Source organism: Pseudopodoces humilis, chromosome 5 (assembly GCF_049639895.1).
Source record: "Pseudopodoces humilis isolate 2021_Gansu_Grassland_sample_001 chromosome 5, ASM4963989v1, whole genome shotgun sequence".
Classification (NCBI taxonomy): Eukaryota; Metazoa; Chordata; class Aves; order Passeriformes; family Paridae; genus Pseudopodoces; species Pseudopodoces humilis.
This window is the reverse complement of record NC_142204.1, coordinates 61365878-61392589: the sequence shown is the minus strand read 5'-3', so window position 1 is coordinate 61392589 and position 26712 is coordinate 61365878. Positions and strand designations below refer to the sequence as shown.

Below are 26712 nucleotides of genomic sequence, written 5' to 3'. Positions count from 1 at the left end.
CTCTAAATATGAACATTTTTTGATATACTGATGGATATCACAAAGAAGTCAGGCACTCTGCAGATATTATATAATATTACTTTGAATATACAAATTATGGAATTATAGCACCAAATGCTGGAGGCAAGGAAATGCAGGGGGAAGCAGGAGTTACCTGCCAACCCACTTCACTCATTTTTAAATGAAGCTCAGATTTTTGTTGAAACTAGTCACTCAGATCTGGGACAATATGCACGGCAGGGAAAGGATGGAAATTTATATTTACTGGCCTTCAAGCAGAGTAACATAAATGGCAACAAACTTCAAATCAAAAAGCTATTTGCTGTAGGAAGAGCCAAATTGCTCTCTCCTACTTGAGCAATCACCAAAGAAAATCTTAAGACAACTGAAGATCAGCATCTGTATGTTCTTGCTGAACATACAGCTATTAAATTACATTCCATCATTACTAACTGAAATGTAAAGTACTTATATAATAGATCGGTGTGAATCTGCATCTGTGCAAAACAACAAAAATTATTGACTTCCATTCCTAAAGTACAAGAAGAAAGATGATCTGATTTCCCCTTTCAATCTGTCCCATTGCTTTTGATTTTATCTTCTGAGAAGTTCTACTAACAATCAATTTCATTCAACTGCTCGTGTAATATGTGGTGAAGTTTCTTTAATCCATCACTTAAAATATTTCAAAGATGCAGCTATACAATAACATTTAAAAAAAAACAACTAATCAAACAAACAAAAAAATTCCACTATTAAACAACAAAACAGACTTCCTTAGAGAGGTGGTCAATGCCACGAGGCAGTCAGTGTTTAAGAGGCGTATGGACAATGCCCTCAACAACATGGTTGTTGTCTTGGCCAGCCCTGAAGCAGTTAGGCAGTTGAATTGGATGATCATTGTAGGCCCCTTCCAACTGAAATAGTTGGTTTTTTCTAATCATCAGTGAGCAGCACTCAGAAGAGCACAGTCATGGTCTTGGAAGTAGTGGTATCTTTTAAGACAGAAACAACATAGGTGGAATGTCAATCAGTCCGAAATTATGCAAAGGTCACGTGCACATATCCAAGAAGCTTTGTCTTCAAAACCAGTTGTAAAAGTACTTTTTATTTAACCTGGTAGACATCTGTGGAAGTACTTAAAACCTTAGAAGGAATTACACTAAGAGTAAGTAAGAGTTAGTACACTGAATTTTTTTAAGTCAAGAATATATATTATTCCCTCTGTTTTCATACCATCTCTAAGAAACCTTCAGAAGATATAACAGTTTTTAACCAGAGGAAAAAAGTAATTATTTTTCAGTTACATAAAATAAATTTTCTGCTCAGCTTCAAATACACTGATTTTAATATAGACTGCTTTTACTTCTGAACACAACATAAAAGGGTTATGCCATTTACATATATATCAAGTATTACAATTCATCATTGCACACTTTCTCAAATCACGCCAAGCTGCAAAAATGACACACACAATTTGGAACAAAATAATTATTTGCCCACAGCCCCTTACTTCTGTGCGCAACTCTCTTACACAAAATTTTTTGTGTCTCTGTATATAAGAAGGATGGAACTGAGATCCGTTTTAATTCTAAAACACTTGGAAACCAAAAAAGCAACAATCACTGAAAGAACAAAAGGCTATATAACAAAAAAAACCACAAGAAGATCCATGATGAAAGGCAGCAGAGGTCCCCTGGACAGCTACTTGCAGCTGAGATAAAAATGGTGCCTATCCTTGGAAGACAAAACACGAATCCGGTCTTCAAAGGTCTGAGCTACTGATGCCACTGAAGTGGAAAAAAGCCTTAGAACACAAAAAATCAGATGATAAAAAGAAGTTCAAATGGGCTTTTTTTAAAACATTACTAGAATTAAAGACTTTGAAAAAAATTGCATACCAACAAGAGTAAAACTTAGTTCTCTAAAACCACTTCAAGCATAAATTAGGTAAAATGAGTTTAAAAACTGATAATTTGTTTTGAGCCTTTTTAAAATTCACACGAGCTTTTGCTACTCCATACACAACACAAGTTCTGTCAAAAACTCCATTTCCTCACTAGCAGAAAACGACATACATACAGAAAATTATTTTTATATACACTTCATACACCACATTGCACAGAAAAGACATTTTAAAATCAAATTGTATATTGGAAGACTGAAAAAAAATGTGACATTCTTAATTATTAGTTCAGCCTTCAAATGAACATGACGCAGCTGGGCAATGTATGAGCTCACTGCCAGATGATCCAAGCCCCTGCTCTCCTCCATCACTGCTCCCAGCACATGGTCCTGCACCACTCCTGCTACTGACTGATTCTCATCAATTGCACAGTAATTTAATGGCTCAGCAGAAAACTATTCACTCTGCTGGTTCACAGCACTGGCAGACAAGAACTAAAGCACACAGATCACTGGGAGCAGGACACAAGGGGTACCAGCACACACCCTTCCTCAGGGCAGCAAACCGCCTGGTCTGCTGAGCTACCCTGTTCCCCACACCTTCTCCATCCACCCCAGCACTGAACAGAGCTGATTTTTTACAGGTTAAAAAACGTCCCACCACCTCATCCAACAGTACATTTGTGAGACAGGATCAACTGCCTAGCAAACCTTAATAGAAATTTCTGTAACCTGAAAAGGTTCAAAAGTTCAAACTTGGAACTTTTAATTTTAACCAAGTTATAAAATTTACCTTTTAAAGGTAAAATTTTAGTTTATTTAACTGTAATACAGATCAGACTATGATTTCCTGCATTTATCCTCTTACAATGAGGTGCTTGCTCTCCATACTGCTGACATTTGCATATCTCCAATTTTCAAGTATTTATGTTCAACTATTTTAGTGTACAGACAATTCTCCTGAAGAATACAAACATGAAATGAAAAGCTGTTTTCTAGAAGTAAATAGTATTTCTCAGTAAAGCTTGGATGTGACAGAGAAGGAAGCACATTTCTAGCCTAAGGCTTCTGCTCTGATCAATTTCAAAGATCCACTCTGAAGTACATGTTTAAAGTTGCTCAGAAGCTGCAAATACTTCAGAGCAAAAGGAGTTAGCTTGCTGGAATATTGGAACTGCTATCAGCAATGCCCAATAAATACTTTCTTCTTCTGCATTAGCTGTAGAGAGGAGCAGAAACACACTCATTCAGTCACTCCTCTGCTGCATATATCCAAGTACTTTAAAGTAAAATGCGCTGCTTCTTCCAAAACCAGTAACAGTGCTTCGACACTTCACTAATGGACCCCAAAAAAGAAGAGCAACTTTCCAGATCTCTCTAAGACAGTAATCAAGTTGCTCCAGAGCAGACATAGAGAGTTAGGTGAAGATATAAATAAGCAAGCCAAAAGTTTAAATAAAGATCCCAACACAAGGCTGAGATATCCAAACTACTTTGTTTTAAGTCAGATTTGGGAACAGCAGTGCAGTACTTGATGCAAGCTGGATAGGTTAACTGGATTAACCTATTAGTGCTGAGGCACACACTGGCAGCCCAGAAGGTGTTTCAAAGATTCTTCACCAGCACACACAATACAGGTGTGTACATACATACATATACATGTGACTCTTGCAATCTAATTTCACACATTTTAAAGTTCGTGGCACGTTTGTCTCTAAGTGTCCTGAGATCCACTTAGACACAACAGGCACTGAACCTATAAACAAAAAGCTTTTTCCACCACGTGGCTTAGAAACACAAGACACAAGTTTAACAATTTTCAGTTGTACTGAAAACATTTTATTTGACTCACTGCCCTAGGACACCAAGAATGAGAAATAACAGGGACAGGAGGTGAATAGAAGGTGCCTCAGCATCCACATTTAGAGGAACTTTCCCCTTTGATCTGTTTTTAAAAAGTAGACTGAGTTCACACTTCACTAGATTATAAAAAAATCGACTGGACCGCTTACAAACAAGCCTATTAATCATCCTCCTCTTTGCAGGACCACTAGTAACTTTGTCACATTGGTACAAGTATTTTGCATGAAATGCTCAGTTTCTAGACAGTAGCTACTTACAATGCAGACTTTTTCTTAAAAATAAGTTTAAATCACTTAGAATTTCCAAAATTTTAACAACATGCATGTGCCAAGCAACTTTTGTCTGATAAATGAGCTCTTCCTTCCACATTGCAGACAGAGACATAAAGGCAATTCTACAGCCTTATCTATAGAGAATGCATCTTTTAAGTGCAAAGGATGACAAAAAATCCTTTTAATTCTAGGTTTATAATAAAAGCCATCAGGCTCTCAAAGAGTCTCATTTCCTTTAGCAGCGTCAAGCACAGCAGAAAAACCCTTTCTTAAGAATCGCCCTTCTCCAACACAGGCAAGTTTTATCACAGCTTTCAACAGAATGTCAGCCCAAGTTTAGGCAGATGAACAGCTCACAACACAGAGCCTCCAAGTACAAATAAACTCTTCCACATTCAGCTTAGATAACCAAAATTAGGCTTATGCACCAGCTCTCCCTCAAAAGGCATCAGTCACTCACTACTGACCTCTTCTGTAACTCATCACCTTTGACCTTGGACAGACAGTTTAGCTGTCAAAAGTCACGTAGGCTGTTACCTCCACCCCCTCAACCAAAGTCAGTCACAAACAGATGGTCAGAGCAATATTTTACAGCAAAATATAGATCTAATGGAAGAAGTAAGTAAGCTTTCTTTAGGCACTGTACTGCTGGTTTCTAAACACACACACAGGCACACTAAGAATAGAAAAAACCCAAAGAAATGGAAAGCAAACTCATTACAAAACTTTGTTCCAAAGCCCACACAGTAAACCCTGAGTTCAAAACAATGCGGCTTGAAGCTTAATTTTTGTTACACACAGGAAGAAGACATTCTTTAAGAGTATTTGAAAAGGTCACAAAGACACTGACCACTGACATATACAAGAAGCTGCATCATAAAGCACCTCTGCCTCTGCTCTCTCTTGCCCAGGATGTAGTTAGATCAGCAGGACAGCTCAGGAAATGTTATACAGACTTCACAGCACATACAAGCACATCCAGTCAGATTTTGGAGGCACATAGAAGACACCAAGCTGCCATTATGAATAGGATACAAATCCTGTGGAGATGATCCGTCTACTCTCCTTACTCCCTCCTTTCCTTGAAATAGGAGTCAATTTTGCAGGATACTGGCAAACGGCCTCTACAAAACACTTAAGAGCCAACACCTTAAAGAAAACCTAAAATATACTCGAGTGATAAAAAGTCAAATAAAACAGGGATAAAGCATCTAATGTATTTGTAGCACTGTTTGCTGTGAAAATAGGCTATCCTGCTTCTCAGCAGAGGTGTGCTAACAGTCCCTGGGCACTTGCACTTTTACATTAACCTGAAAATAAAGCACAATTTTAGGCTCGAAAGCCCCGTTAGCTGTCATCTATTAGATCGGTGTGAGACAACTTGCTGTCTGCAGATTGCACCGCATCTGCTGAATGGCAACAGAAACAGGACCCAGTGTAAAAAAAGGCTGCTACTCAAAGCCTATAGAACCCACTGTTATGGCAGTTCAGTGTTGCCCAGTGTCTCAACCACTGACTTCCTTCCATGCTCAGCAAAGACTAGTCACACCTGCCCTTTTCAGAGGAAGTCACCAGCTTACACAATCCTCAAGTTCAAGACAATACTTTGAGATCTGATCAACACAGGCTTTAAGCTGTAACTGTTGTTACTTGTGTGTAACTTGTGTGTACTTGTTGTTACTATAACAGTTACTTGTGTGTGGAATATAATATGTGATGTAGTAATTACACGGTTCCATGCCTCTGACCTCCTATGAGCATTCTGAAGCTCAAGATTTGATTTGAGGGTTTCAGTTTCTGATCTGTAAATTAAATTCTACATTATTCAAGGTAACAGAAAAATGTATCAAGAATTCGTTCCTAATTTCAAAAGCAGAGTCTGAAAAGAACAGATTAAAAAAGCATTTGGTCTACTCAAATGAGCAACACCCTCACAGAAAATCTGACACAGCACGACCTAAGTGAGGAGTAAGGTGGTTCAAGTATTGGCTTAACTGCTGCGCTCAAAGGTTTGTGAGCAACAGCACAAATTCCAGCTGGAAACAGTCACTGCTGGACTGATCCAGACCTTAATTATCTTGTGTCGGTATTGTTCAGCCTCTCCATTAATAGCATCATGGGACAGAGCACACCCTCAGCAAGCTTCAGATGATCCAAAACTGGAAGGAGGAATTGATGCACCAGAGTTACATCACCAGTGAGAGGGATCTCAAGAGGCTGTAGAAATGGGCCAACTTGGGGACTCAAAGTTAACAGAGGGGTGGGCAAAACCCAGCACCCGGAAGGAATAAACCCATGAAGCACAGGTTGATGACCTTCTTCATTTCCTTTGTCTGGTTTTTACATACACTGATGAGATTCCCCTTGAGCCTCCTCAGACCCAGCTGTCTTTCTCCATAGGCACACAACAGACACAGTTTATGTTGGAATGGACCTTTGAAGACCATCTAGTCTAACCCGCTGCAGTAAGTGGGAACAGCTTCACAGTTACATCTGGGGGCTCAGAGCCCAATCCTTGACCTGACCTTCAATACCGCCAGGGTTGGGATATTTGTCACCTCTCTGGGCAACCTGTTCCAGTCTCTTACCATCACCATTATAAAAAAATCTGTATATATAATCTGAATGTAGCTGTCCAGAGAGACTATTGCCTCCACTCTTGGAGACAGAGTCTGATAATCCTGGACAACCTGCTCTAGTTGATCATACTTGGAGCAGTTGGACTAGAGCCCTTCCAACCCCAACTACTGTAAAGCTCTAAGATTCAGTGGATGTACAAGCCACATGAGAATGTAACCTTAACTACCTTTCATTACAGAAAACACAGTTAAAGAAATTAGCCAAAATTAGGACTGCCTGTTGCATACAACTGCTTAGTATCTGCAAAAGTTCCTGAATTATAACACCTTAATTATTCAGTCTTGTACAATTAATGTTAGACATAAAATGTAACATGCATTCATCTTTCTTCGCCACAACATATAAAACGATAACCTACACCTTTTGTCAGCAGTTACTGAATAATCACTAATATTTTTCCTTGAAGTACTGGTCTTTCCTGTTACTACTATTGTATATGCAACACTGTGATGATAGTTTTATCTTTAATTTCAAAAAAATTAACATCTACAACATGTTTTAATTTGCAATTGTTGTACCAACTAACCAGGAAAAATGGCCTAAGTCAAATGAAAAACATACTGTGTTTTAATACTATCCAATCACAAATACTTCTAGCACTAGAATGAAAAATCACTACATATTTTGAACCTACCTTTCTGCAGTAATTTGATCTCTCCGTTTTCTTTCTTGATTTCATTCATTATTTTGTGCTTCTTCTTCTCTTTTTGCTTCTTTTCCCTTTCTTTAACTTTGTCTTTTATTTGACCTGAAATGCAAATATATTTCACAATTAAGCAAGAACAGAAAACTAATTGTCACATACATGTTTCCTATTACTCTTATGCAAGCTCTATTAAGAGGATATAGAGGAGGAGTTACAAGGAAATCCCAGTACTTACAATATGAAAAGCTAATATTTATCTGTTGCATAATCCAACATAAGCTTCTTTAACTCAGAAAAGTTTTGTTTGTTATGTTGTGGCTGCATGCAACAACCCAGAAAGTTAACTGTATAGTAATTTTTGTGTATGCCTATACCTTTTGCTCTTACTTTGCATCAACTCATTTGTTGAAAAGGAATTACATGCATTACATAAGAATTGGGGGAAAGAAAGAGTACAGTTTGCATTTTCTTGGTACACATCTACACTGAAAACCTCCTAACTATACATACTCTGAACTTAAAGGCTTTTGCATATACCTGGGAAACATGGCTTTATCCGTCAACTGAAAAATCTTTTATATTACATTCACAGGCTAATGCATTAATAGCAGTCAGATACAATTAATAAAAACATGGGATGTGCTGTATTCACACAGCAGATTTAATTCACTGATGCTTCCCCTGCTTATCTACAACAGCTTCCGTGAGCAGTCTCATTATTCATTTACTTTCTTGTCAAGTCACTCCAGGTTTTTAAATCCCTGACATAGAAAAGCAGAGCCTTTAGGCATGCTTTCTGCATGTAAAATACTAGACCTAGAGGAATTCATAATTTCAAGCAGTCATCCTTGCAAGCCAAGTTGAGATTCACTTATGAGGCCAAGGACTAAAGAAGTCAGATTTTACTAGGCTTATATGCACTGCAGCCACTTCACGCCTTATTTCCTGGCCTGAAGCCAGTACCTGCTCCAAGAGCTCACCGGCTTTTTAGCTTCCACAGGGAAAGAGGAAATCTGATTTTGAGCTTCTACATAACGTTATGCTTCAGTAATACAACTGAGAGACAGCCCTGATGCTTTATTCATGGTACTTGCATTATAAACCCCAAGTGGAAGAAAAGAAATCCAATTACTCTTCCTTAAGCATTCACATAAAATAGAAGCAGCAAGTATGCTCACTACTAACAAATCAGAAATATTTCAGAACCAATCCAAAGAACGCCCTCAATTCCAGAAGGCAATGTAGAGTGACCCCTAACCAAACTGCTCAGGAAGCATGTTGATAAAGGTGCAAAGAACTGACAGTAATCCACATAAATTAATGCGCTAACAGTGATTCCACAACATTCATATCTTTCCTCTGAGGAGTATTCTAATAAGAATACAGAACTTAAACCCTCACAATTCTTAGGGTGAAGCAAAGAATGTATTTTAGTGAGAGTCTTAAGAAAATAAGTCAAATAAAAACCAAAATAGATGGCAATTGAGATATGTCTGTTGCCTCTCCACAGATCATAAGCAGTGGGGAGAGAACAGAAACTATACTGGCACAAATATAATCAGGTAGCTGCACTTACAGGATGTCTTAGTTCTTAGTGACTGAAATAGTCATCTAAGAACAGCCTCCTCCTAACACCTCTGTGGGAAGGGATGGATGACAAAGCAGATTTATGTGTATAGCAGACCATGGAAACCAAACAAGCTTTCCTAAGCAACACAAACCTTTCTAGGAATAGGTTAAACAGACATAAATCTTCCTCTCCAACCTGTTTCTCCCCAAAAAGGAATCTCTAATTTTCAAATCCCTTGCAACTTGAGTATGAAACTGGGTAAACTGTACAACAGGAGTTAATGTAACACTCTGAAAGCAGACACTCAGCTAGTAGGCAGTAACACCAGGCTTGATTTATAATCTTAGCTGAATGATCAACTCAGCCAGAATTACAATTAACATGGGAAGACCCAGATTTCATCTCAACATTTTTGTATGGTTAAGAGGCACACTTGACTTCTGCTACCACTTGCAAATCAAAGCAAGATTGAAGAGCATATACAAATCTTGAGTCTTGCTGAAAGAGGACAAAAGACTCAAAGAACCCCTTACAGCCAGCTCATGAAAAGCATTACAGGCCAATGAATCTTCCAGTTTTGTCAGAAGAACATATAAAAACAGAGAACCTTTTCAAGAGCCTCTAATTTATTTTCACATCTACAAAGCAATTAAAAGTCAATGGTGAAACCTTCCCAACAAAAGAAGCAAGGAATGATTTCTGTAACATCCCCCAGCAACAGAACAAGTAAATAGCTGCAAGTACAACGTAAATGTAACTGAGGGAAGTCTGGAGTAAACTTTCCCTTCTAGAAATCACAGTATTGCACAGTTCACTTAAAAAAAAAAACATAAATAACTATTGAAATTTTAAAAAAATCTTTGTATATTAAAAAAACCTGTGTCAAAATGAGAATTACTATATGGATTAACACTTCAACTTAATCCTCAGTTCAAATGCCTGGAGTTTGAGTATTAATAAGTATTTCCTAGTCTGGCTTGAAAAATTAAAAAACAAAACTCAGACGAAGTTCTGCAGATTATTATCCTCAGGGACATCCAGAAACATGAACATTCTTCACAAAATTACTCTTTTAAAATTAATACCCCCAATATTAAGCAATTTACAACCTACATATCATAGAATAAACAAGTGAGTGACACTGGCAAGGGAAAACAAGAGAATTTTCTTCTGTTGAAGTTATGAAAACCTGGAATGTTCTTGTACAGCTTGTTTGAAATTTACCAGTAGAAGCCACTACTGGTCTCCATTTCATTTGTGGGGCAACAAGATCACAAAGTAGTAAAAGGCAGAAAGATGTTTATGATGAGTTTTCCATGTCCACAGAATATTCTGTAGTTAGCTTCCACCAAGACTACTCCTAACAAATAAAAAAGAAAAATTAAAAAAGCTTCTTGAGCTGCTGAGAATGAAATGAGCCTCCATGGAAAAAAACAGCCCAACTACACAGCCTTCCTTGGCCTTTACATACCTCCAAAGATACTAAAACTAAAAGCCAACTGTTTGAAATAACTTGTATCCCAGGGCAAAAAAAGAAAGAAATCTATCTTTTCATATGCCCCACCTATCAAACACATGCTTTTACTTTATATGATTTTGACAAAGAAATACACTGCTCAGGAAATAACTACTCATAGACTAAACAGAGTTTGCAAATACTCCCTACTTGGGTTAAAAAAAACCATATAAATCCAAGTACAGCAGGAATCAGCTATGGAAGCTCAGTAAGAGCTAGGTTCAGTCCTTAGTTTTCAAGTTCTACTGACTGAGGGAAAAAAAAAAGTCACTATTACTATAAAGTTACCCCTAACTCTTGAAGCAAGCTGACCATGGCTGGACATTAGGTGCCCACCAAAGCCACTCCAGGACCACCCTCCTCAGCTGGAGGGGGAGAGAAAATACAACAAAAAGCTCATGGGTTGAGGTAAGGAAAAAGAGAGATCATATGCAGCATCAGTTACTGTCATGGGGAAAACAGACTCAACTTGGGAAAAAAATTGATTTGTTACCAATCAAAAGTAGAGTAGGGTAATAAATAAAAAACAAATACTAAAAACATCTTCCCCCTGCCCCTCCCTTCTTCCCGCGCTTAACTTCACTCCCAGTTTTCTCTGCTTCCTTCCCCTGAGTGACACAGAGGGATGGGGATTGTCGTCATTTCATCACCTCTGTCGCTCCTCCCTCCTGAAGAGGGGGTGACTCCTCTCACTCTTCCCCTGCTCCAGAGTGAGGACCCTCCCACAGGAGACTGTACTCCACAAATTTCTCCAATTTTGAGTCCTGCCAATGGACTGCAGCTCTTCACAAACTGCTGCAGTTCAGGTCTTTTTCCATGTGGTGCAGCCCCTCAGGCACAGCCTGCTCCAGTGCTGAGCCCCATGGGGTCACAGGTCCTGCCAGCAAACCTGCTCCACCATGGGCTCCTCTTTCCATGAGTACTGCCAGGAACCTGCTCCAGCAAAGGCTTCCCACAAGGTCACAGCCTTCCTTGGACATCCACCTGCTCCAGGGTGGAGTCCTCCAGGGGTTACAGGTCAATCTGTTCCCCCATGGACCTCCCTGGGCAGAAGGGGCACAGCTGCCTCTCCAGGGGCTGCAGGGGAATCTGCTCTGCAGGTGCTCTGGAGCACCTCCTGCCCCTCCTTCTGCACTGACCTGGGTGCCTGCTGGGCTGTTTCTCTCAGATATTCTCACTCATCTCTCCAGCTGCAATTGGTTCTGTGCAGTAACTTTTTCCCCCTCTTAAAATACATAATCCCAGAGATGCTACCACCATCACTGGCAGCTTCTCACCGTCACTGTATCTCCTCCCCTACTACCAAAACCTTGCCACGCAAATCCAATCCAACTCCACTAAATAAACCAGTGTATACTTTTTAAAATACAGAGGTTTGGAGGAATAAGTATCCCTGTTTAGAGGAAATACAACACCCAAAGAATTAAAGAGATTTCTACATGTCTCATTCAAGTTCACAGTAAAGACTGTCACCATAAAGTCCATATTCTTCGCTTTGCATACATTGCTACAGAAACAATACACCCACACATGAAAGAAATGCTGCAACAGCAGTACATTAAAATAAAAAAAGTGCTACATATAGACAGGAAGAATTTTATTATGGTGTGTGCCATCTCACCTTTCTAAAGGGAATCTGAAAAATACAACAATTCTACACAATGAACTGAACTAATTAAGAATAGTATGCATACTTCCTCCTCAAATTCCAAAGCTACTTTTTCTGGATGTTAGGTTAAATACATAAACAAAAGAAATGGATACACACTGTATTTATACATTAAATAGCTATTTACAGCTAAAGGCTACAGTAAAAGTTCTTAGTTTCCCAATTCAGGAGATACCTTCTCATAATGACTGCTACGATTTCCTAAGCAGTACATACAGGAACACAAATTCACAGATCACACCATCCTGATTTCAGAAATCTAACCAGATCTTTGCCTCTACTGCAAACTTTCTACAGACAAAATGGTAAAATAAGAGCATAGAGAATGAATGGGAAGTGCTCTTTAGTGGATGGACCATATGCAGCGTGGTGGCTGTCACTTGGGAAATTTGCACCTTGAAGCCCATGCAGGAGCTCAAACAAGCAAGTCCATTTCAGCACTGAAAGAAGAGAGCTGTACAATGCTGTCAGATGCCAAAAGCTGCAGCTGCTTTGCATCATTTTCCAGATGGTAATTCACATTAGTAGTCAGTCATAGATTATGTTCAAAGTATTCTGCTTCTCTCTCTCCTCTGTTTGATTTAAGGGCTGTCACTGCACATGAGGCAAAATATTTACAGACTACTGCTAAGGGACACCATCAATATGGATAACACCAGCAGTGTAACGAAAAGGAAGGGGGAATAAGGAGGGGCATACAAGAACATCAGTTACCATCCCTTCCATCAGCAATCTCCTCACTTTGAACAAACACCCGTACAAATAAAACCTCAAGAAGCCATGTTTAACTGGTTATGCAGGTACATGAACTACATTTAACATCACCATGTTAAAAGCTTTAACACCTGCACTTATTAAATCCTACAACATGGACTGCAGAGCACATTTCCCAACTTAATGAACATGGAAAAACCAATACAGTATTTCCAAGATACAAAAAAAAATCATCAAAAAAGGGACAGGTTTCACATCCCAGCAACCAGGAATATATGGCTGCCAACTCTTTCAGTAATTTAAGTTTAAAATCCAAGATATGACTAAAAAAAATCCCCTTATCAGGCAAGAACATTTCCCCAAGCTCTTCAATGAATGAAAAGGAAGACAGATCCCTTCAGAATTAAAACCACTTCCAAAAAATTGAAATATGATCTTTACAGCTCCCAGTTCTTTTAAGCTTCATATTTCCAAGGAGACCTTCTACATGCAGAACTGAATGAGCCAAGTTTAAGCTCAAGCACTGGGGAGTTGCATCAGAAATCAGTAACACAGAATGTGACAGCTGCAAACAAGGCCTCTTCACGAGGTTTCAGATCAAATGTTTCAGCCTCCTGATCTTCTATCAACTAAGAAAAACTATTTGGTATTCTAAATTCAGAATAAGTTTCTGCTGCAGAAATTAAACACAGAGCTGGATTCTGGGGTACAGGAAGGGCACAGTTCTCCAGCTTAAAAAGACTGCGTTCTGCCTAGCAAGCACCAGGTTATCTTATCACAAAGGGGCCAGGGTCCCTGAACAAAAAGCTGCAGTGCTCCAAATTTATCCCAACAGTGCATACTTACATTAATGTCAGTACCAGCTCTGAAAACTGAACTGCACATAAATCTCAAACACCAGAAATTTAAGAAGTCCCTCTTCCTCCTGAATACCATACTTAAAACCCAAAATACTTCCTAGGCATTGCTGCTTATAGTAGGGTATCTAAATAGAAATAAATTGAAGAATCCAGATGAGAGTGGTCAAGAAGCCTCGTAAGCATGAAAATGACTACTATATTTAAAAAATTCAACAGAGAGGAGGGGGAAGTGAGTCAAGCCACGTAGTACAAGGAAAAAGAAAAAAAGGGAAATAGAAGTTAACAGAAGGAGGATATGTTTAGCAGAAGAAAAAATAAGACAACCTAACAAGCAAGATGCATGTCCCCAGTTCTAAAGAAGGGAAAAAGATCCAAAACCTTCTTCAACCTACTTTGATAACAGAGACTATGAAATGAGCATCCCACTGGATGCACACCAAAATTATTAACACTGGAAAGTGTAACTTCTCGAAAGCTAAAATCCCAGAAGAGTCACACAACACAAGGTAACAGTTACCAGAAGAATCAAATGCTCATCTGAAATCAAATTTTATCTTTCAAAGACAGCAGGAGAAAGAAAGGGGGGGGGGGGGGGGGGGGGGGGGGGGGGGGGGGGGGGGGGGGGGGGGGGGGGGGGGGGGGGGGGGGGGGGGGGGTGGGGGGGGGGGGGGGGGGGGGGGGGGGGGGGGGGGGGGGGGGGGGGGTAAAAGGAGCTAAAACTAAAAAAAATCGAATAATATTAAAAACAAGAGCTACAGCACCATATTCAGCTTTCCTGCTCATATGGGTAATCCCCATCTACAATTCAAAGATGTCAGCCTCATTCTGCAACTGCCTGCACACTGAGGCAATCTTATCAGCAAATGGATCACTGAAAAAAAAAAAAGGGGGGGGGGAAGGGAAAGAGAAATTGTACACAGAAATGGCAAGAAAAGTAGAAAAGGTGGATCATGCAACTTCATTACACCTCACAGCAAGTATAGGGACCAAAACTAAAGACTTGGACAGGCATTGTTTAATGAAGTGGGGAGTGGCTGAGCTGAAATCGTTTTCATAACAGTGCAAAGCTCAACTATGAACTGCTAGAGCAGAGTATCAGTTAAATGACTAACTGAATCAGCAGAGTCATAGCATGTACAGCAATCACTTCTGTCAGACTGACACCGTGTTTTGAAAACAAAAACATTGCACAACTTTAGTTCCACTATCAGAATGTACATGGCAAGTGAAATTCAAGCTTATTTTAAACAGCCTAAACCTCGTTATCTGCAGAATAAATCATGCATCCAGCAAAAGGCTCTTTCAGGTTCTCTGCATGGTAGATCATCTCTGAAGGGGTCACTGAACTCCATTCATTTAATGGAATCACAAGCTGTAAGGCCTGGTTATGACTCTGCAACTTAAAAGCCCTTGGCAATTAATTAGAAGACCAGAGAAGTCTTTAAAGAAAGACTTGAAAATATAAACATTTTTGAAAAGCTTTAAATGCATCATCCATCTTGGCTACTACCAAGCTTAACATCTTCCTATGACTTAGGAAATAAGGGTGCCTCAGAACTATGCTCCCTTACCTCATAATCACTACTGCAAGTGAAGAACACACATCAGCTCCTATCATCAGCTTTTCTGAAAGCAAGGTGAAAAATCTCACACTTTCCTCCTCAGTGTCAATACTCCTATCACCACTACAGTAATTAACCTAAAATTTAAAATTTAAACTAAAATTAATTTTAGTAATTAAACTAAAATTGTTAGCAATATTGTTAGCAATTGCTACTACTCTCAAGGCCAGATCTCACATTCATTTACTCCACATCACTGCACACCCTGATTCCCTGTATTATTTTGTCTATACCACAATCCTAACAATCTCATGAGACAAATTTTGCCATTCTCCTGACTCCCCTAGCTTTACTCCTCATTTTCTCTAGTACTGAAATCTGTGCAGGCCCCCAGTCCACAAAGGTAAAGCTTTTTCTCCTCACACCCTAAGAGCTCTGTGCAGCAGAGCACAGAGCTCACCAACCAGAAACACGACTCCTCCTCATTCACAGGTACTGGAACAACTGGGAATTCCACTCTGTCCCATGTACTCACCTGCAATGTATCTCCATTTTGGCTGCTAACAGGAGGATGGACTCCTTCCATTTCCAGAGCCTCAAAACAACCAAGGAACTCTCACCCATTCCACCTGCTTTCTTCGTGTTTCTGCCTCTATACCTCTAGTCTGCCCACTGAAACAATTCTCCTTCTGGCAGGTGCAACACTGGCATGTGTTCCAAATGCATTCAGTTCCAAATGCTAGCAGAGAAAAACAGTCAGTACCATCAATTCCACACTGCTGCTCTTTTTCTACTTCTGCACCAAAAGCAAAAAGGTTATCTAACTGCAGACTCCAGGAACAAGAAAGAGGCTGCACGTACCTGAAAGAGGCTGATTTTTAGAATGGACTGATGACAGCTTCTACTAACTCACCTCATGACACCTAAAGGAGAATATTTTATCCCTACCTCCCTGGCCCTCATATATTCTGTATGTGCAAGCTTGTCAGCTTTTCATAATTACACCAAATCGTCTAAATTTACCCATGTCATATCTGTAGGCTGCCCAAAAATTTTCACTCTCTTTCTATCCTACCTCTCTCTAACCTTCCTGGCTTTTTCTACAGCATCTAAGTATAATCTTTTGCCCCAAAACAAGACAAGAATCACCCCCATACTGCTTTTGCCTGCTATTTTCCTTTCCTGTCAGTATTTCAAATTCATTCCACATTCCCTCATCATGTGCTGCAACCACAGTCCCTCTAGTATCTTTTTCCACTCTGTAGCTTCAGCACTCCCTATGCACAAGTCCTGACTATTCCACCCACCCACCTTAATGTCAGTCTTAGCTTTCCTCTGCACTTTGGATTCTATGTGCCTGCCCCCCAGCCATTCTTTTCTCCCTACATCATAACAGCATTTTTCCCTTTCCTCTCTGCAAAGTAATTTATTCTCAGGATTAACAGCACAAACCTGTTCTTTAATCTACAGTCAAATACTGAATCACTTTTGAAAGGCTGGCAGCTCTCAGAAGAAGACTCAGTGCATCCTTTACTTTCTCACAACCTTCTCTGCAGAAATATACAGATTAATTAAAATATTCTTTTATATAGGAAATTATGCCACAAAATTTTAGCTTTAGAAACTACTTCCTCTAAACAGAAATCTATAGACTCAGGTGCCAAACAGGTATCATTTGCCATGGAAAATTTATTTGTTGCATGTAGATAAGCTTTCAAGGAATAAATGTAAGGTAAAAAGATCTGTTCTGAGCATTCAGCAACAAAAAAGGAAAAAAATTGTGCCTGTAAGTATATAAGCTTTGAGAAAAGTATCTTTTCCAGATACAAGGTACAGAATCTCCTCTTTAAAGACAAATAACATCAATTATTCAGTTAACACTATCAGTGTCAATTTCTTTTATCAATGTGACTATTATAAGAGAATATTTCATCTTGTTATTGTAATATTGTAATATGGTTCCAAGATTTACTAACATGATTCTTTAACACTGGTAGGACACTATGGTAATCTGAGCAAACATGGTTATTAATCACATAGCTTTGCAAGAAGGATATTGGGTGAGTTTCTTAGCAGCTATCCTTGAAGACAAAATGACTTCACCAACATCAAATGTGTACTGAGCATTGTTTCTAAAGGCTTTTTCCAAGTCACATTTTGGACAGGAAAAAAGTGAGGAAAAAAGCCCTAAAATGGAACACTTGAAAGCACTGAAATTACATACTCAAAACCCACTTGTACATCACCAATCAAGATCCAAGTAAATAAAAAAAAAAAAAAAGAGAAAACCCTCAATGAAAAGTGAATCATAGACTAAGATACTCATGGAAATTAGTGGAAAAGGAAGTAAGGCAGCTCAGAAAACATAATCAATAGACAAAAAGGCATATTGATATTTCTGTACAACCTTGGCTGATCCTGCAATTACAGGTATAGGCCACAATCAAAGTAACCTAAATTCACACAAAAGCTGTAATTTATCTTTCCTTTGAAAGAAATGAAACTTGATTAAACTAGGTAATGGAGTGCACATTTCAAATTCCTTATATTTCAATGTAAATATAAAAGCATCAACATCTGGTTTAAGGTCACTGGAGACTGGGAAAGGGCACACTAGAAATAAAAGCATGTATTTATGTACTGTCATCATACAGTCATGTAGCGTCTTTTAGTTTCCAAGATTTACTGTTGATCACAACAGGAATCCAAGCAAGACTCTTGCCTGGCCAGACATCTTGTCCTACCTTGAATAGCCATTTTTGTCCAACTCCACTAATGAACTAACCCAGCACTCCTCCCCTTATCCTGAAGGCATCGAGCATTTCTTGGGAGATGTGATCTTCAAGAAATAAAGCCTGAAGCAGCAACTACGTGAGATTTCAAAAGTCTACGTATCTAAATCTTAACTGCATGCTCTCTAGTACTCAATGACCTAGCCTATAAAAATTAATAGCCTAAGAAACGAGATGATTCACGATTTAATTTTAAAATTACGGAGATTTTTTGCAACATGTTCTCCGTTTTTCCTCAATTTACTTTTGTTCGCACATTTTTAATAAATTACTCGGCATCCTCATTTCCCTAATAGGTAAGAAAACCTAGGGCCTCTGGCAGCTTCTGGCTGACGCCATCGCTAATTCCACACCCCCTTTTTTGACAGAATTGACGGCGGACTGAGCCGCCGCTGCCTTCCCCACGAACTTACACAACGCCAGCGACGTGTGACCGGGTCCAGCACTGCCCGCAGCCCCCGGCCCGGGGTCACAGCCACCTCCAGCTGCTGTGCTGAGCTCCCTGCGCTCGCTGCCCCTTCCAGCCCTCCCTTCCCGGCCTCCGCTGCCGGCGCTGCCCCGCCGCTCACCTTTCGGGAACAGCAGCTTCACCTCCCCGTTCTCCTCCCGGCTCAGGGCCCCGCCGCCATCTCCCGCCGTCGCCACCACGGGCAGGACCCCGTGCTTCCTCCTCTCCTTATCCCGCTTTTCCTTGGGTCTCTTGGGCTTGGCGCTGCCGCCGCCCCCCGCCTCGGCCGCCAGCGCCAGGCGGTGCCGGTGGTGGCGGTGCTGGTGCTGCGGGTGGGACGAGGAGGGGGAGGCGGACGGCGGCAGCAGCACCGCGGGCGGCAGCAGCTTCCGGGGCAGCGGGGAGGGGAACGCAAAGCCCCCCGCGCCCGCCGAGGGGCCCGAGGGCAGCGTGGCGAAGCCCCAAGGCCCGGGGCCGCTGTAGCTGGGCACGACCGCGGGCAGCGGCTGCTTGGCGTTCCCGCCACCGCCGCCCCCTTCACCGTTGACGCGCTTAGCGCCCTTCAGGCTCCGCTCCTCAGCTCCCTTCACCTTCTTGGCGGCCGGCTGGGATCCGCGGGAACCTTTCGCGTCCGCGGCCGTCCTGGCTCCGAGCACCTCCTGCTCGGAGGGCGCCGCGCCACGACCGAGACTGGGCAGCTCCGCCATCTTGGGCTCCGGCGTCTATTTACTCACGGCTCGCCCCAACCGACAGCGCTGGGGGCGGGGCAGCGCCGCAGCCTCACCCAATGGGCTGGGGAGGCACAGGACAGACAGCGAGAGCGACCAATCGCAGGCGGAGAGAGGGGGCGGGCTCTCAGGGGATTGGGGGCGGTGGCTCGGCTGAGTGCGCAGGGCGCGCGGGGGCGGGGGCGCTGTCGGGGCGGGCGGGGGGTGGAGGCGGCGCGAGGGGAGCGCAGCGGGGACTGGAGCAGGGGAGAGGCGGCGCTTCTGAGAAAAGCGTTTGGTTGGGAGTAAGGAAGGTTTGGACCCCGCCGCATCCCGGGGGTTTCGTTAACTCCTCAGGTTTTTGGCTTCTCCGCTCTGGGAGCGGCTGACGGGATCCTCGCGGCCCCGCGGGCTATTCCTGGGAGGGGCGTTTGTTTGGGAATAAGGAAGGTCTGGAGTAGCGCCGTTCCCCGTGGATGTACCCCGGGAGGCGATGGACCTGTCCATTGGGATGTCCCGGGGCCGGAGGGTTGTTCATTCGGCGGTCTCTGAACCCGAGTTCTCTACGCTCTCCCGCATCCTGGAGGGAGTCAGATAAAGCTTGGAAGCTCCGGAGGTCCTGATGGGAGAAAGGCAGAGGCTGTGCGAGGTGCCGATGCCAGCTCCCCGGGGATAGTCGGGTGTCTGTCACCAGGGAATCGTTGACCGCCGTGGCTCAGGGAAGGGATTTGAGCTCAGTGTCCCAAATAGGAGCTCCCCAGTCGTGCCTTTGGCGACTAAAGCTGCCATCGCCGCGGTTCAGGAGCAGACCGAAATTCCCCCAAGTTCTGGTGTCAGCAGGAAGCGTCGTGGAAATGCACAGAAATTTCTTGGAGTTTCGCATTGCCGGGCTCCTGCTCTGGTCAGTCACACCTCGGGTATCCGGGTCGCCGCGGGAAGAACGGAGCCTCTGCCATATTAAACCCAACCTGGCAGATAACAGCCAAATGAAATTGCTCTGAGAAGGTCTGTACACCATGTATTGGCACGCAAAGGTTTTAAGTTTAGATCTCTTTGCTCCACAAAGCATTTTCATTTGAACTGCCACTGATCAGCCTCAGAATAAGCTCCTAGCACCTAGCCTATCTCCTCCTTTGTTTCTTTAGAAATTGGAAACCAAGCTGAATGCAGTTCATTGTTCATCTCAACAGCAGCAAATAGACATTTTGTCTGTATCCAGACAATTCAGCTTTTTCCTCAGATGTTTCAAGTTCCACTACTGTGAGAGTGTACCCTCAAACTGTATTTCTGGGTCTGATGGGGAAAATGGCATCTGTGTCGAAGGAAGAACATTTCACAGCATGTATTTCAGCAATAGTCAACTCACATCCAATCCCAGACTGAAATCCAGTACCCATGTGTACATAGGCTGGCATGGGCCTATGAGTATGAAGGTCATCTTCAGCTCCCCTCAGAAATGCTTTATTTGTATCAGAGGGTGAGAAAAACCTGTGCATTTTCATAGATGTCTCTTTTCCAGTAAAGGTGTACCCATCCACCTTAGTCTAAATCAGTGATTTTGTCTCAAGTGATGCTAGAGGTGCCACAATATGCACATGAGGCCATTGGTATCACTATATGCCAGTCCCTAATGGAAACTGGATTGTGGTGACTCTAGAGTAAGGATTTAAGGCGCCTCATGGCACTGTCTCAACAGGCTTTACAACCAAGTTCATCTTATTTTTATGCCAGTATTGATCCCAAGTCAACAGTATATTAATATATATTATCACTTAAACTTCAGGTAAGTCACAATCATATTTTCACCTTTCACTTTTAGGGACTTTGAGAAATGGAAGAGCAGCATTTCTTTGTTCTTTAATTAGAGTAAATCCTAGAGCTTGGTTTTGGTTCAAAGAACTTGACCATAACCTCTGTGAAATGCCAGAATCAGGCATAGGAGTACATCACTTTTCTCTGTACAGCAGGTTTAGCAAGACTTATTAGGCTAATGAGGTTGGATAGCTGTATAAATAGCTGAATATCTTGATACGTGCACTTACATCAATGGTAATAATTGACAGGTCATATTTCTGATCTTCGTAGTGGACAAGCTTGGATGTCTTAAAAATGCATTGAATTATAATGCAACCCAGCAATATGAAAATAGATATAAAGATAAAACTGGTGAAAGGACTCATAGCCCAATACTTGATTTAAAAACCGACAAATAAACTTCTAAATGTACAGCAAACTAACAACTGATAATATGCTACTAAACTCAGGTCAAGCTGAAGTTGTTTCCTGTGCTTCCTGAAGTAGCATATTGTGCTTGTAAGTATAAGTCAAATTTTTATTAGTGCATTCTTTATAAAATTCAGCTGGAGCAAGATGACAAAGTACCTATTACATGTAATTGTTGCTTGTTGGAAAGCAGTGTGACTAATGTTTGGAGGTTTGCTGCTGCTATCTCATACCCATTTGTCACCAGAGGAAATTGCAGGGTGCATGATATTCAGAAGCCGGCTCTGTTTCAGCTCCTGCAGTCATGCTGCTGTATGGGCATTAGAGGGAGGGGTGTTGTCCCTGTCACTTGTTTTGTCACCAATCACACAGATACATTAAAGTGCTCCACCATACCTATGGCGAGCACACATTCCAAAGCATTAAAACTAAATTTCAGGGTGTTTTCCTTACTACCTGCTTTTGCTTTAATTAACCCTCTGGCTGCTGTGCACACATCCCAGGCAGATGCTCCTGAAATAAAGACAAGATAAGAAACACCAAAACTGCTTCAGAATAGAGTGTCTTCAACAAAAAAGGGGCAAATAAAAGAAGTATATCTTGCATAAAATACAGGTTAGAAGCAGAAATTTGTTCTGATGTTAACTGAAAAATGAAATATATATTAAATGATACAATCTTAAGAAACATTGTCAAAACACTGCGGCAAATCAAACTACTACACAGAAATACAGTAGTGTCTCATGTCACAAGTCCAGTCCCCTATGGAGAGAAAACTGTGAGAACTGGGAGTCTTTGTGGGGATCAGTCCTTGAGGTGCTGGCAGCACCCCACAAAGAGACCAGAGAGCCCATCAATTTCAGCAGAAGCCTTAAAACTGACTATGGAAATTCTATCTATCTATCTATCTATCTATCTATCTATCTATCTATCTATCTATCTATCTATCTATCTATCTGTCTGTCTGTCTGTCTATCTATCTATCTATCTATCTATCTATCTATCTATCTATCTTTTTATATGCACTTGGGGAAATCCGTGAAGACTTTCTAGATCATGGAAACCAAAATGAGGCAAAACCGTAACAGTAAAAAATGTTTTTACTGTTTACAGTAAGAATGCACAAAGCAGTCCAGTATCCAACATACATTAAGAATAAGCTTCCCATGTTATTAGCCTGTTTTTTGCAAATGCATTGCCATTTTAATTAGAATAATTATGAAATGCTGATATAAATGGTTATTAATCAAAGAATTTATTTAAACAAAATAGTTTATATGCTTACCTAAACATAGAATCATTTCAGACATCCTATATAAAATAAAAAGCTCAATGTAAGTACTGTACACAGGTTGCGTTACAGTGTACTCTTAACTGCTTACCAGAGTGATGCTTTGTAGCCTTACTCAGGTCTCCAAAGAGAAAAACAGTTTTCAGAAATGTTATTTAATCTTTTTATAATTCCAACAGTTTGCTCTCCATGTGCTTACTTCCCTGGTTTGTCATCTGCTCTGTTCTTAAGTCAAGCATGGAAATAATTGTGCCAAGTGTAAATTGAAAACATTTGATAACACTTAGACATCTTTATGCTGGTTCTTGTCTGCAAAATTAGCTAACTGTAATTTTTAATGTTATACATTTTTTCTTCAAATTCAAGTTTCAAATTTATTTCAAATAAAAGTCAGTTAATTCATCTTTGGACATGGAGGTGAAAACTAGCCTTACATGCACAGAAATGTACTGACAAAGGTGATCTCATAGTGTAAAAATGTGATTTATTATAGAAGAGCTTAATTTTCCATAGTCAGGGTTTTCAGAACAACCAGTGACATATCCAAATACTTCTGCAATTACCACCCAAACAATTGAACTAAATGAGGCACTGGGGACTAACTTGGCTCATAACTGGGAGCTGCTGACAGCACGATGAGCCTTGCTGCAGGGGGACAAGAACTGTCCTCTCCTGCCCTTGTCATTCGCAAGGGACAGTATCCCTATGCCTGAGCAATGGGAAATGTGCAGCCCAGCATCTTTGAGCAAACCAGGGATCAAGGCAGCAGTTATCCCAAAAAGCCTTTTTTCTCCTCAGAAGCAGCGCATGTCGCTGCTGTCTGCTCAGGGTTAGACATTTGGCAGTGTGGCAGAGAAGACAACTGGGACACTCATGGTTTTTATTACACTGTTCATCTGCCAACATTTTACAGAATCCATAAAAACCACAAAAAGGGGTTTACACTTCAGGGAGGACCCACAGTATTTGTTTGTTGGTTAATGTTTTTTCAATCAGCTACAGATTAATGCTATAACAGCCCTTTAGTCTTTACAACTGGTTTTCTCACTTGTGTTTAACATGTTAAACACCTCAGCTCTAATATTTATTTTTTCAAGTATAATAACAATAACAACAATGGAGCAAACTTGGAAAGTCTTGATATATACAATTTTAAATATCTGCTTGTAGTTGAAAGGGTGATTTGCTTAGCTGCTGTCTTCATAGCACCGAAAAAAAAATTTTGAATATTTGAAAGATCATTAGAATTTTTCAATACAAAAGATACATACATAAGTATGAAAGCAAGAGGATGCAAGCCAAGCAAAACTGTATTTCCTTACACGTGGAGGAGATGGATCAAAGTCTTAGCCATTTTCTTATTTCAGTAACAATTAAAAGAACAATTTTCTTCAAATTAAGCTGCTGGCTTGCAGCTCTGGATTTTTTACAGATTTCTTACAGCCGCCTCACTGCAATTTGAGATACCTGGATTCCCTGCTGCTCTGCACAGATCTGTATACATACTTAAACAAGTAGTCATTTTTTCCCTCTCCCTAGAATCTGCTACTGTTAGATCCACCTTCACTCAAATCCCTCTAGAGTGTGTCTAATCCCATATTTGTTCACTATATCCTGTCTGCATTTTTAAAATACAATACAGAGCCTAAACCTTATATCCCAGCTTATCTACCACAGCTGCTCTACAGCAAGGCTGTGGCTGGTCCCATCCTTGGGGAGAGGGAAAAGGGCTTTTTCTGTGGGCTGTGCCTGGAAATCACCATCTTTTCTGCTTGTTGACGCTCCAGCTGTAGGCCACTCCAAACATCACGGAAAGAAGTACCTGCAAGTCTTTGCTTCAGCAGGCACAGGAATCAATATTTGCTATGACAAGGACTTAGACCAGCCACGTTTCCAGTTCAGCTGTGCCTGTCTGGGCTGTAAATAGAACCATATCCCATCCTTCCATTTTTATCAGCTTGGAAATTTTATAGAAGTCTTTCAACAGGAGATTCCAAGGATTTCACAGGTGATTGTGGAACTAGTTCAGTTTTGACTGAGGGCTTTTTTGGTTTAAGTTTTGACATAGTTTCTGTTATATATCTTCAAGTTCCCATTCTACCCAAACAATTCTCTCATTTCACTAAAGAAAAGGCACAGACTCACCCAAACTAAACTTCCAAAGGATACTTATTCCTTAACAAGCAGTTCTATGAGATGTGCATCTCTCTTATTTTTACCAATGAGTTCAAGTCAACTGAAATCTGTATGGATTTCCTTATGGCTTTTTTTTCTTATCCCTAAAGGCTTTTGAAATGATAGCTAGATCAAAGAATGGTAATGGAATGGTTGGGTTGGAAAGGACCTTAAAGATTATCTCATTCCAACCCCTCTGCCATGGGCAGGGACACTTTCCACAAGACCAGGTTGATCAGAGTCCCATGCAACCTGGCCGTGGAATACATTTACTTCTAGGAAATTCAGGTCTTGTGTCTTAGGTACAGACACTTACTTGCAAAGTAGCAGTTTATATTTGTAAGTATATATATAAAAAGAAAACAATCAGCTAGTTATATATATAGCAGCTAATCTTTCACTCCTCACCTCAGCTTCTTGCTCACATAAACAACATCTCAATGGAAAAATCCACAATAAAGACCTTTCTGTCTATTCACAAATTTCACTCCACAGTAGAGTGAAGGCAGCAGCTTTTCAGATCAGTGGACAGTTTAAGACAAACTGTTGAAAGTAAAAATGCATTTGCCATAATCTCAGATTTTCTCTGATGTACCAATGTAATTGGAAGATAATTGCACCTGAAATTTCTATACCATGGCATTGGGAAAGCATCTCACAGTATAAATTCACCCAAAAATGATTAAATATATGTACTGGATGGCAGTTAGGGGCTTTGGGATTCACTCAGGATAGACAGAATAACTTCAATGTAAATCTAACATCACTATCAGCCTCAGATCAGTCTTGAAATAGGAGATGAGCATGCTTCTTCCAGCCTGTTCATGTCAAATCACAATTGTACCTTGTTACTTGTACAGTCTTGCTCTGGCTTAGAGGCAGGAATGCTGAGCCTGTGTGACAGATAGCCCCACTTCCAGCAAATGCGCAGGATAGGTTTGTCATCTGACCACAGACTCTGGCCCAGAGGCTGCTCCAAGTGAGCTCCCTCAAGCTGGTTCCTTCTGATGCTCAGAGTTAATGGGAAAGGAGAGGAAGAAGCAGATGGAAAAATTTGTCACACATTCTTAATCACTGAAAGAAGAGACACTGGAAAGTGCTTGCATGATATATCTACAAAATATTGTGAAGATAAAAATTCTAGTAAAAACTCCAGCCAGCCTTCTGAGTTGTGTGACTGAAGTGTGCAGCAAATTTACAAGCAGTGACATACCCCGGTGACCTCTTTAGGGACCTTACTGTTAGACATATTTTGGTCTCTAGCAATGTGAGGATTTGCCTCATGGTTTCAAATACAAATTAGATAGGTGCATATTGTGGTCTGTAAGAGCAACTATCCATCTTTTGAGTTATGGGGAGTCCATAGAGCACATCACATGCTCCAGAAGTGAAGAGAGGAGCCCTGAACAGCTGAAACACAAAGCATTTGATTTTAGTGATAAATGCTGCTCCCTTCCAAAATACCTCCCTGTGATCTGAGGATTGTGCACAGGCCCAAGAGCAGAGCTGCCTCTCTTGGAGCCAGACCCCTCCTAGAGACGGCGTTGAGCTCAATCTTATGGACTAACATGGAAGATCTCTAAGAGGGACCTTCTGGCTCATGTAGCCATTCCAGCTTAGCACCCAGAGGAGACTGGCTGGTGCCCGAGGTCCAAAGGAGGCCTGATGTTTTTCATTTTTTTAATTGTAAGACTAGACACCCCCTTTCCTATGAATCAGGGAGTCTGAGACCACCCTCCCTGCTGTGGAATAGCTGCCCAAATGAGGGCTCCAATTCTAAACAAAACACGTGAAAGGCAGTAGTGGCAGAGAAATTCAGGATGTAATACATAACATAAATAAATTCGTGCTCAAGTTAT

General features: G+C 41.0%; 1 protein-coding gene across 1 annotated transcript in view; it reads right to left on the bottom strand.

Annotated features, from left to right (window-relative positions):
* The window catches only part of RSBN1L (round spermatid basic protein 1 like), a 45113-nt gene extending 25949 nt beyond the window's left edge, over positions 1-19164 (bottom strand). The window contains exons 1-2 of the mRNA XM_005526081.3: positions 18579-19164; positions 7315-7428 (exon numbers count right to left, since the gene is read on the bottom strand). Coding sequence (XP_005526138.2) covers positions 7315-7428; positions 18579-19164 — 700 coding nt within the window. The remainder of the gene's footprint in view (positions 1-7314; positions 7429-18578) is intronic.
* Positions 19165-26712: the final 7548 nt, after the last annotated feature.